General features: G+C 25.1%; 1 protein-coding gene across 2 annotated transcripts in view; it reads right to left on the bottom strand.

The window, feature by feature from the left end:
• Positions 1-13,771, bottom strand: part of LOC136092464 (E3 ubiquitin-protein ligase rnf213-alpha-like) — a 164,052-nt gene that overhangs the window by 126,363 nt on the left and 23,918 nt on the right. The window contains exons 1-3 of one of the 2 annotated variants that reach the window (XM_065820729.1): positions 8,912-9,232; positions 6,524-6,682; positions 6,257-6,382 (exon numbers count right to left, since the gene is read on the bottom strand). Coding sequence is in view for 1 of the 2 variants with exons in the window: in XM_065820728.1 (XP_065676800.1) it covers positions 6,257-6,382; positions 6,524-6,682 (285 nt within the window). In the remaining variant the exon portion in view is untranslated. Of the gene's footprint in view, positions 1-6,256; positions 6,383-6,523; positions 6,683-8,911; positions 9,233-13,771 lie in introns of those variants that run through there. The other variant, XM_065820728.1, reaches the window with a different exon arrangement.

Below are 13,771 nucleotides of genomic sequence, written 5' to 3'. Positions count from 1 at the left end.
CAGATGGCATCTGGTTGGCCAATGAAGTTAAGCAATTTTATCAAACGCAGATGATATCACATGGAGACGTTGGTTATGAAACATCAGTACAAGTAACAGCGTATCCATAAAAAGTTAGGACCAGAAGTTCCACAAGTAATAATCTTCCTTAATTGAGCATCCAATCTATCAACATCTTCAGAAACTTCTGACAATGATAATAACAACTGTGATTATACTGTTGAGCCTCCTGCTAAAGCAAGAAAAACTAAACCATATTCCACTACAAAAACTGCACTTCAACTAGTAAAACAGACTAATCTAAGTTCCTATAAGTCAGCAAAAGTAAGACTAATCTAAGTTCCTATAAGTCAGCAAAGTCTGAGAATCACAGAAAATGCAGCAGAATGTTGAGGAAACCCTTTAAAATGACAATTGGACTTAGCACTTTGATAGTAAGAAACTTAACAACCAAGAAATGCAAGTTGTTGCTTAAAAAAATCAGAATCGTGAAGTTGGCTTAACTGCTTTGACTTTTAGTGATGGGAAAGCAATAACAATTTTTAATGGAATAACTGAGGTATTAGACCAATATCAATTATGGTAAACCATTAAAGTTAAAATATGTGATACCACAAGTGTCAATACTGGAGTAAGAAATGGAGTTGTTGTAATGACCCAACAGAAATTTAAAGAAAATGGCATTCCTATACCTCAGTATATAGGATGTCTTAAAGCATTCAATGGACCAAATTATGGAGGGAAAAACAACATCTCCTAATTTAGCATATGAGTTTGTGCAAGAAGTCACTAACAACTATACAAATTTAAAAACTGACTTCCTACAAAGTGATGTAAATATAAAAGTTAAAAACATCAAATGGCGCAATATGCAGTTTTTATACGAATTGGGAAATGCATACGGATATTACCTTTAAAACATTACCCAATATAAGTAATGCAAGATGGAACTCTAGAGCAATATATGCCTTACTTGTTTTTGTACCGCTCCCAGAAAAACGTGAACTGCTAAGTGAAATTTGTGAATTGATTTGTGGAGCTTGGTTTGATTTTTGGTTCAGTGACCATTTTTATAAAGAAGACAGTTATTAAAATTGGACGACAGTTTAACGAAACACAAAAAAGCGCACACTGTTTTTATAAGACATTAAAATAAAGACAATACAGCAATTGAGATGCAAAGAAGTAACATTTGTGCCAAACGAGCAATTAAAATCATGCAAGAAATACAGTGTAAAAGTGCTGAAAAATCAATTTGAAGTATATTTTATTAAACTAGTGATTGTTTTGTGTTACATTATTTAGCTACTATCACTGTATTGTGTTAAATATTATTTACTCATTAGTATAATTTTCTATTTACTGGGGGAGGTTTTTATAATAAAATCGTTAATGTATGTCAATTTCATGGTTTTTATTCAAAAACTCAACTTGTAGAACCACAGCCATATAAGGTTGTAAAAATGTTATAACTGTACTGTTTAGATGTTTTGATGATTTAAAGGTTTCTGAAATGCGCTGAAAAAAAAAAGGTTAAACTTGTAACTTTTAATCACTTCATGCTTTAATTAGTAAGTCAAGTTTCAAAAAAAAAATTTTAATAATTTTAACAGTAACTTAAAAAAATAATCCTTTAAAAGATTTTTAGTAAGACATGGAAAAATAGTTTTAAACGTTTAAATTAATATAAAAAATACATACCAACTAAAAAAAATTTAAATACTACATTTAATTTAAACATAATGCGTTTATTTTAAACGATCATTACAATTAATTTTTGATTTTATTCAAAGCCTTCCCAAAAAATAAAAACTTTAAAAAAAAACAATGATTAAAAGTTATTCATAACGTAATGATTTTTTAATTGCATTTAAATTGTTAAAACATCAAAATAGCCCTTGTAAAATTTTAAAGAAAAAAAAGCATCAGTTACAGCGTAAAAATTAAAGTCTATCAAAAAAAACATACAATATTAAATTGAAACTATTTTATTAAAAAATAAAAATCTGAGATTAAATATTCTAAATAATAAGGATAGAAAATACAAACTTCACTTGACTAACATTAAATAAACTGAATAACATGACAAAGATTTTGACTGCATTTCTTATTGGTTCCGTAAAACTGTATAAATTATATATTCAAAAATTTTATCAGATACCGTTTTAATGGTAAGCAGCTGTTACATAGTAGTTAGAGCCTTAGACTAAATAGAAAGTAACACAAGAATGTTCAATTAAACTCATTTTTTATAAACTACCAAATTTTCACTAAAAATAACAAAAGTAAAAGTTGTTATATTTGTAATACCTTTTAAAATATTTTTCTAAAAGCCATATCAGAGATCAAGTTAGCAAAATAATGTTTTTCTATTAAATATAGATTATGATTAGTTATAGAAAAAAGTTTTTTTCTGTCTAATTTTTATAAACCTATATATCACCATCATAAATAAAAGGTTTTACTGTTGTTTTTGTTATACATTTTGGCAGAATTCACTTGATGGATCATATTAAAAAAACAATTGTAAAAATTATCTTTCTAATTGATTTTTTAAAACACCATAATATATATTCAACTAAAAACAATATTTAAACAGTTTGCCTAATATAACATTTATAAAACAACAGATTATTACAACAATGTCAGCATAACATTGAAAAACAATTGTTCTTAATTTGATTTCTATATTCAGAAAAAATCACTATCATTGGATTTGTCATAATGACCATATATAGTTATAATACATATATATCAGTTTGTTGTGGAAATAACCTTTTAGAGGAGAAATGCTGATTGGCTGGTAAAACCTATCACAAGTTTTATTCCATAAACTCTGCAACTGGTTTAGCTGCAAATTGAGTGAACAACATCAAGACAAATAGGACATTGTTTTAGGCCAAGAGCTTGACACTTATTTAAATTAGTAGATTCACTTTTACATTTAATGAACTTTTTAAGTTTCTTTTTTCTTTTTTACTTCCTCCTTTGCTGTTAGCTTACATCGATTCTTTTCTATTATCTTCTTTATTTTTGCTACAAAGTCTTTTGCACGCATTGAACTATAGACCTAAGTAACATGAGTAGATATTTTTATTAGGTTTAGTTTGATTTTTGTAATAGTTAAAAAGTCAAGAATTTTTTCTAATTAGAGACTTGATTGAGTTTGATCAAATTTTTTGGTAACATGCAGAACCATTTCTTTAACAAACTGGCAACAAAATGGTTGATTTGGGCATTTTAAAGATAGTTGATACTGGTGATGAGGGTGATTCTTCTTTTTGAATTCATAAGGCTGCAAGTTTATCTAGTTGCATTAATCCCTTTAAAGGCAAAAGCTATTATTCCAACTTTTTTTGTATTAGAAATAAGGACCTGTTTTGATGCCTCCAAATATTGCCTAAAGATGATCATAAACCCCTCTTGATTGACTGATTGCATTGGTATGAAAAAAGAATCCTTGGATTCTGTATTTGTGATGAAGATCATAAGTATCGAAATGACTTGACATGTACAAACATCACCTGAAAATGACACAAATAAGTTAATAACATAGTGAGTAACAAATTCCCTGTTTCATTGCTACATCTTGAGGCAATGCTCACCTTTTCCTGCAAATAACAAATCTGTTGAAGTTAGTTTTTTGTTATTTGTTTTCAGTCTAATCTTTAATTCATTGTTTCTCTATCTCTGAATAGTGGATAAAATCGAGTCTTTAAGGCCTCATAGCCTTGCACATTGTGGTGAATACAAAATATTACAGCCATTTTTTATTTGGTAGTTCTTTCCATCTGAGAACTTTCTCCCTATTGTTGCCTCTGGCTAACTTTTTGCATGCACAGATACTAACTTTTGTACTTTGAGTTGAAATTTTGGCTTCAATAAAAAATTTATAGTTAAACATTTATAATATATTGATTGCTTTCAGAACTTGTCTGAATAACAAAATAACTTTTGCTAATGATTCAAACACATGATTAGTCTCAATAAATTTTTGAATTTTTATCTTTTTTAAAAGTTATTGATTTTTAATATGTAAAAATAGGATATAAACTTTTTATGATATAAATGTTTATATTATTTTACATTTCATAGGATATAAACGTTTAAAATATTGCAAGAATATCTTTAGAATCAAAAAGTTATATAGAATCAATAAAATAAAAGATAAAGTTAGCAAAACTTATTTGATTTAAAGCAGATCAAGTTTCATTGTCCATGATCAATTTAGCAGATCAAGATAATTGTTGTGCCAAATTTCAAACCATTAGGTTCACTAGCTGCAAAGAAAAAACCAATCATATAAATGTGGTTTTTGGGGTAAGTATACCAAAAAAAGGTAAGTTCTGTTGACAATAACAGCACAGCTATTCTGAAAAAAGTAATCAAAACAACCTAAAAAAACTAATTTTTAAAAACTCTACATGTACATAAAACAGTTTTCCAAAAAAGAAATTGACACAAAAAAACAAGATATGGCTTTTTTTGGTGGTTTTTCCGGTACTTAAACCTGTAAGTAAATACTTTTAAAAAAATTAAAGAATGTTGAATAAAATATACTTTTATTTCATTTGTTGTTTAATAAAAAAACAACTTGAATTATTAACTTTCTTATCTTAAAGTCTAAATATTATGAAACAGGTGAATAAAAACCTTAAAAATAATGTTATGTTTACAGATGTTCAAAGAAACAACATCTTATAATGATTTTAATATTTTCAATCAAAATATTGTTAGCATTACTCACCTATAACCTTTGAACTAAATAAGCCATATTTAATCTTTAGGTTTTAACAAGTTATAAATATTTACCTTTGAACTAAATAAGCCATATTTAATCCCTAGGTTTTAACAAGTTATAAATATTTACCTTTGAACTAAATAAGCCATATTTAATCTTTAGGTTTTAACAAGTTATAAATATTTACCTTTGAACTAAATAAGCCATATTTAATCTTTAGGTTTTAACAAGTTATAAATATTTACCTTTGAACTAAATAAGCCATATTTAATCTTTAGGTTTTAACAAGTTATAAATATTTACCTTTGAACTAAATAAGCCATATTTAATCTTTAGGTTTTAACAAGTTATAAATATTTACCTTTGAACTAAATAAGCCATATTTAATCTTTAGGTTTTAACAAGTTATAAATATTTACCTTTGAACTAAATAAGCCATATTTAATCTTTAGGTTTTAACAAGTTATAAATATTTACCTTTGAACTAAATAAGCCATATTTAATCTTTAGGTTTTAACAAGTTATAAATATTTACCTTTGAACTAAATAAGCCATATTTAATCTTTAGGTTATAACAAGTTATAAATATTTACCTTTGAACTAAATAAGCCATATTTAATCTTTAGGTTTTAACAAGTTATAAATATTTACCTTTGAACTAAATAAGCCATATTTAATCTTTAGGTTTTAACAAGTTATAAATATTTACCTTTGAACTAAATAAGCCATATTTAATCTTTAGGTTTTAACAAGTTATAAATATTTACCTTTGAACTAAATAAGCCATATTTAATCTTTAGGTTTTAACAAGTTATAAATATTTACCTTTGAACTAAATAAGCCATATTTAATCTTTAGGTTTTAACAAGTTATAAATATTTACCTTTGAACTAAATAAGCCATATTTAATCTTTAGGTTTTAACAAGTTATAAATATTTACCTTTGAACTAAATAAGCCATATTTAATCTTTAGGTTTTAACAAGTTATAAATATTTACCTTTGAACTAAATAAGCCATATTTAATCTTTAGGTTTTAACAAGTTATAAATATTTACCAAAATATTATAAGTTTCCTGATGGTTGCAATGGTTAACAGTAAAATGACAAAACAGATTTTAACACATCGTATTAAAAAACTAACATTTTTGAATTTTTAAAAAATTAATTACAAACCATTTAACCATTTATTAATTTAAAATTTAACAACTTATTAAAAATATGTAATATGACTATAAATTTATTTCTTTAAAAGGTTTTTATCTACAAACATACATTTAAAAAATACTCTAATTAATGGCTTGTCCATGTAGCTTTATAAAAGAATTCAATTTTTGATACTATAAGAGGACGAGCCACTAACTTCTTTAGCTGTTAAAAGATTTGCAGATATTTAAAAAATTACATTTTTAAAAATTACAAAAAAAATTACATTACATTTAAAAAATACTCTAATTTTTGCTAAAAAATTGAGCTTTTGAAAAAAAAACTATAATAGAAAATTTATAAAAATTACCACTTTTGTGCTATTTGAAAGATTATTAGGCTTTTCTTCATCAGCAGCGTTATTACCAACATTTTTTTCTAATGGATTTGATTTTAAATGTTTATTTTTTTCATGTGGCTGGTTTTCAGGTAGATCCTAAAAAAACATTATAATAAGTTATGAAGAATGTGAAACCTTTAGTTTTATTTTATGTTTTCCGTTATAGATATTGCAACAGTTTTTTGCTAAAAAATTGAACTTTTAAAAAAACTATAATAGAAAATTTATAAAAATTACCACATCTTCAACTTTTGTGCAGCTTGAAAGATTATTAGGTTTTTCTTCATCATCAGCGTTATTACCAACATTTGTAGCTGAGCTAAAAACATCTATGTTTTCTGATGGATTTGATTCAAAATGGTTACTTCTTTCATGAGGCTTGTTCTCAGCTTGATCCTAAAAAATTAATTATAAAAAATTATCAGGATCCTGTAACCTTTATTTCATGTTTTCTACGTATTTCCATGTATTTTAAACCTGTAAAAAACCATAACCCATAGCCACAAACTCATTATTTAATAATTATTTAAATTCATTATTTATTCATGCAACTGTTCATAGTCCTTATAATAGAATAAACTTTTATAAACCAAACAAGAACAAAATTTAAATTTGTATTGTTGTGTTTTTGAGTCTCTAAATTTGTACAAGACTTTCTCTAAGTTATTAAAATAATAATTTTAATAGTTTTAACAGTAAGTAATACTACTAATTCTATCAGGCTTGGATTTAAATGCAATTTTAAAAAAATGTTATATTATGATTAACTTTTAAAATTGATGTTTTTTAAAAATTTTATTTTATGCAAACACTTTAAATGAAATAATAAATAAATTATAACGATTGTATAAAATAAACGCTTTTTATGGAAATTTTTAAAAAATGTTATATATAATTTTTTTATGTAGGCATTTATTTTTTATGATAAATTTAAAGATGTCTTTCTAAAATAGAATAATCTAAGTGATTATTTTATCTTTTAAGCGACTATAAAGATTTTTTTCAAATAAATTATATATAATAAGTTATAAGAATAACTTATAAGAATAAGTTCAAAACTTTTTGTGACTAGTCTTAGAAACTTTTTGTGACTAGACTTAGAAACGAGTGTATATAACATTTAATCCAAATTTTATATTTTATAAAAAATAACTTTAATTACTTCTATAAGCATGTTTTTGTAGAAAAATGTAAAAGTTTTGAAGTATTTTGTAATGTTTTTATCTACTTTTAAATCTTTTAAATAAATATTTTTTAAAAAATATCTTTTTGCAACTTTTTGGAAAAATAAATGTTTTTACAATTTTAAAATATTATATAAACACTTTTTAATAATTTGAATAAAATCTATCTAGTCTTACTTAATAGTTAAGACTTTCTTTCAATATATAAGCAGGGTTGGACAGGAATGGCATGCAATTGCACACTGTAACTGACCACGCTTTTAATAGTTTTTCTTCACAATTTGACCATGGCGGTTTAGATGTTTTAACAACTTAAATGCTATTTAAAAAATTGTTATGTTATAAATAACTGTTAATCATCAATTTTTTCTAAAGTTTCAATTTTAAGCCAAGGCTTTGAATAGAATAAAAAATTAATTATAGTGATTGTTTAAAATAAAAGTATTATGCGTAAATTAACAAATAATGTTATATTTAAATATTTTTTATGTAGGCATGTTTTTTTATGATAATTTTAAATATAATAATTTGTTTAATACTATTTTTCCATGTCTTTGGGATCGTCTATAAATTACGCAATGCTAAATTTATTTTTAAAAAAACGAGTAGGAGATCTTAAGCTCTTTTGTGCAGCAATTTTAATTAAACTTAATGGGTTGTTATATTAATTTATTGGTAAAATTTAGCTTTGCGTACTTTATGGATGATCGCTATCTAAATATCTTTTAAAAGATAATTTTTTAAAATACTTTAAATCATGAATAATTTAAATTAAATTTTGCAATGGAATGATATTTTTTAACTTGACTAACCAGTGCATGAATTGATTAAAAATTTTTTTTAACAATTTTTTTTGCTTGTTTGTTTGTTTTAACTTTTTGAAAAAAATAAATATTTATACAATTTATAAATAATATATATAACACTTTTTAGTAATTTAAATAAAATTTGTTCATTCATTTTACAATCATTAGAAGTAAATTGTAAAACTGTTTTGCGTAAATTTAATAAAACATTGCAAAAGATAAATTTTTATGTAATTTATTTTAAACGCAATTGAAAATGTAACAAAAAGTAATTTTTGCTTACAGTTTTTTCATTTTTATTTTAATGCTTGTATATTTTCTTTTTCGTAAAGAATTTCATTTTTCATTTTTTTTTTTAATTTTCTGCCTAGTTAATGTTTAGCTTGCATTTCTTTTTTCAGCGCATTTCTAAAATGTTTTAAAAATCATATAAACAGTTGTGATCAAGTTGTCAAAAAATAAAATCATTTGCGTGGTCAGCGATAGCCCTCAATCGCACGCCATTCCTGTCCAAGTCTGTATATGTAAAAATTATTTAAGGCAGATGCTTTAGTAAGTTGTAAAAAGTTCCTTCTTGAGATAATTCTATAATGGAAATAACTCAAGATGCAATTTGTTTGGGTGCTTTGGCATACTTTGCTGCTAAAGATTGAAGGTTTTCCATGAACATTATTTGTGAGAACTGGTGGTGTAAATTAACACACACTTAGCGATTGCAACTTCTTTCCTTTCTTGTTTCTCGCTCAAAGTAGTTCTACACAATTCACGTTCTTGTGGTACCCGAGAATCTCTGATATTTATCTTGGTCTAGTACAGTTGGCATATTTGATCTGGTCGGAACGCAGTGTGTTGTCTTAAACATTTTTTCAGAAAGAACAAGCACACAAACTTTTATCTTTTATCTTGAATCTTTACTTGATTTAGCATTGTGGCAATTCACTAAATCTTACTTCACTAAATCAAAATCTACTTTATACAAAATTCAATCTAAATTTATATTGGATAACAATCCACATAGCATACATACAAATAATATTAAATAAAAACTATTAAAATGTATTAAAATAGGAAATATTTACTTAAATTACAAGGAAAGAATTAAATAATTATTCTTATTAAATTTTTACAAATTTTATTTCAAAATAACCCTAATCTGTAAAAATTAATTTTCCTCAAACTGGCCTTTCAAACTTTTTAGTGATCAGTTACTTTATCTAAATATTTTAAGTCAATTACCTCAACATAAAAATATTTGATTTTCCACAGTTTTTTTGTTTTAAGAGAAATAAATATTTTTATTTTCTATATATGTATCCCTAGAAAATCTTCAACTATTTTTTAGCATTTTTATGCATTTTGAAAGAAGTTTATACATTAATATTAGTCAAGACACTGTAGAAAATATCAACAAAGAAAGCACAAACTAGTCAACCTTCTGTTATGTTCATATAAGAAGGCAGTGCCAAGAGCAACCCGTAGCAAGACGGTGTTAACTAATTGGATTTATACCCTATTTAACTTCAAAATCTAAATAAGAAGCAATTGATGAGCTGATAGCAAGAATGATTTATGCTACTAACTTCCTTTTCAAAATTATTAATCATCCAGAGTTTTTTGAAATGATCCATTTCTTATGCCAAGGATATAAACGTCCTAATAGAATTAATATTATTGGAAAAATACTAAATACTGTCCGCAAGATTAGCTTAACTTGATATTTAGAGTTACTTCATGATCAGTCTGTAGCCATGAGTATAGATGGGTAAATGAGCAATGTAATATAGATGGGTAAATGAACCAGTAGTTATTTTTACAGTAAACAATAAATTCAGATATCTATTTTAAAGGTACAATTGATGCATCTGGACATTTACATATTTCTGATTGTTTGGTTGATGCTGCTGTACTCTATAATTAAATGCAAAAAATAACTTAGTAAAGTTCACAATTTAATAACTGATAATGCAATAAATGCGTCAAAAATGAGACAACAGTTGGATACTCAAGATGATGTTAATGTTATTATATATGGATGTTCACATCATATGTTCAATCTATTACCTCAAGATTAAGCAACTCCATACAAAAATATCAAATAGCAAGTAGTTCAAGTTGGTAAATATTTTACAAATAAATATTTTATTGCTGCAACATTCAAAACAAATGGGGGATTACAACCATGGCCCCCATAAGGGAAGAGGCAGTTGGTACTCTAGCACAAGGGCTCAGAGAAAAAGGGGACCTGGCGGATATATCAATACACACATATTATATATATATTTATATATATATATATATATATATTTATTTATATATATATATATATATATATATATATATATATATACATATATATATGGGCTATTCCGCGAGAGTAACGGTCATAAAATTTGACACTCTTTAAGCTATTAAAAATGTGTGTTTTTAGCACATATTGATGTTATTATATGCTGAGCTTCGTAGTTTTTACTTTAAGTTTTACAAGCATTCATGTTTTTTTGCTCATGATGGTCATAATCGTGACGGTCGTAAACAAAAAATCTAATGCTTCAAAACAACAAATAAAACGATGCAATCAATGATGTAAGAAAAAAAGTATAAATGGTTATTAACAACCATGTTTATTATATTAAAAAAATGAACTATAACATAATCACAGTTCTCAATTATGAATATACAATACAATTTTTAAGACTACACAACAGGACTGAAAATAAGTGTCAAAACACATTTATACAACCCTTACAACTTTAAAACCATGCTATGGTATGATAAAATTATTTTTTTTATAACTTGTAGCAGTCAATAATTAGCCAAAAGTTTATCAATCTGAAACTGAACAGCCTTCCAATGGTAAAATTGAGGAATGTAGAGAGAGTAATTGTAGCATTACTGTTAGATCTAAAGATCATACTAAAATAGGTTTATCAGTTGAAAAATCAGGCAAAGGAAATGAACATAGGTCCATATATTGAATATATGGACCTATGCACATTGAACAAAATGTTCTTATTCTTAGGTATGTATCTCGAAATATAGAAATGAAGGAATTTGAAGTTAATGGGACTTTATCAAATGATGTTAAGATAAATAATAAAAATAATGTTTTGATGAATAAAAACTGGCAACAAATAAGGAAACTTGTTTGGTTAAATTTAATCAGGTCAAAGTTGTTCATTTTTGTGGTTTTAATTTAAGGAGTTAATTAATGTTTTAAAAGGGGACGTTATGGTACCATTTCATCATAAAAGTGAAGTTAAGCACTTCACTCTTTAAGTGAATAAATCTTTAAAACCTCATTAAGTTGAAAAATCAATTTTTAAAAATTTATTTTTTGAAGTTAAACTTTAAAATAATTAAACTGAATCCTTCTTGAAACAAAATAAATAAATACAAAAATAATTTAGATTTTAAAAGTAAAAAATATTTTTTTAAACAACAAATGTAATGTTTTTTATGAACTTCTTCCTTTTTTTATCTACAAAAGAAAAGAAAAAATTCCTTTTTGTTTGCACAACCATTAAGGAGGGGACTACAAAAGGCCCCAGCATGTGGTCCCATTTCAGATAGTGGGGGCAATGATAACAACTTATAATGTCCCAAGAAGTCATATTGAAAAGCTTGGCTGATTGTATTGAATAATATCTAAAGCACTGATTCTATTAACAATTTTCAAGAAAAGAAAGCAATACTAACTAAGAATATTAACTATTGTAATAGTTTTTGTAAAATGCAGAAGAACACTTTTACAAATGCTTAAACCAATTGCTGCTGCATCAGACCTGATGCAGCAGAACATTTTTTGGTGACAAGCTTAGCCAAGATGCTATAAAGAAATTAGGTAAAATAATACAGCAGGCAATGATCAAATCTCATTTCTAATATTGTCATTCTTAAATACTAAATTAAAAATTTAACTGATAAAAAAATAGAGATTGTGATGGCTTTTTGTGGCTTTGAAGAATCTAAATTTTCTTTTACTTTTGGTTAATTTTTAAGCTGAAGCTGCAATGTTTCAAAATTTATTTTCCATGATAACATTGTTCAAATTATAAATCCATGTGATTGGCGGAAATCTCATAATGGTTGTGTGAACCAAGAATTAGTGGAAGTTGTTGATCAGTTACTTACTGTTGTTGCTTCATCTGTAGGTGCAGAAAGAACATTTTTGTCATTTAATCTTGAGCATTCAAGAATTAGAAATCTACTTGAAACTAAGAAAGCAAACAAATTGTTTTCCTTTTGAAACTATTTTCACAGAAAGCATTAAAATCAATGAAATCAATTCATTGAGTGATTGACAATTTGTAATCAATTAGCATTAAAAAGATTTCAAAATTAATTTTATTATGATTTTAATCAGTTTTTTTTATTAAATTAACTTTATTTAATTATGTGATTAAAAGTTTTTATTTCAAAAATGCAGGGGAAAATTCAAAATAAAAATGATTTTATGATGATCAATCCTAATATATATTAACTCAAAACTTCAAACTTTAAAAAAACTTTAGATTTGAGGATAGATTGTTTTAAATGTCTATTTTTATTTTTTCGAAACAATTTTTCACGCATTTGCAAAGTGCGCGCAAATTAATGATAATTAATATGCAATGACCTAATGATTGTAATCTGTTATGCATTGATAAAAATCATGAATTTTTCTTAATTTAACCCGTTAAATTTCTTTCCTAATAAAAAATATGTAAACTTGAAGAAATTAAAATAATATAATAAACTAAAAATAAAATAAAAATTGTTTTGACATATCTATTTAAAATCTTTAAAAATAATATCATATTAAGTATTTGAAAATAAGTTAATAAAAATATCATATTAAACACACAATAAAAAATAAAAACTATAATAAACATAATAATTCTATATATTCTAAATAAATTATAAATACTTCAGCAATACTTAAAAAATATTTTCCAAACTTTCAAAAGTGTTTTTAAAACACAAACAAACACTTCACTTAAAGGAATATAAAAAAAGTTTCAAAAAAGCACGCTTTTGAAGAAAGCAATTATAATGTTTAAGCATGGTTTCTTTTAATGCAATTGCAAATGCATTTATTTTAAGTAAAATTTGGCACGCTTTTATTAATGCATGCAAAAACCATGCTAAAATATAATTACTCTCTTTAATAGCGTACTTAGTAATTATACTTAAAACTAACGCTATTGAAGAAAGTAGTCATGTTTGGTCAAGTTTTTGAAAATGCATTTTAAACTTTAGTAACTAATTGTTTTTTATTTTAAATATGCGTTTTTATGATAAATATAAAATTATCAATTCTATAATTATTATAAAAAAAAATTTGCCGAAGTAATGCGATTGTTTTGAAAAATTTTAAGCAAACATTTGCATAAGCAAAAGTAAAGCAAAATGACATTCAATTTCCTGTCTTTTTTTTTTATCAAATGTTCGCATGTTTGCTGATTTGTCATGCCCTGTATGTGTATATATATATATATATATATATATATATATAT

This window comes from Hydra vulgaris, chromosome 15, assembly GCF_038396675.1.
Source record: "Hydra vulgaris chromosome 15, alternate assembly HydraT2T_AEP".
Lineage (NCBI taxonomy): Eukaryota > Metazoa > Cnidaria > Hydrozoa > Anthoathecata > Hydridae > Hydra > Hydra vulgaris.
This window is presented reverse-complemented; position numbering and strand designations above follow the sequence as displayed.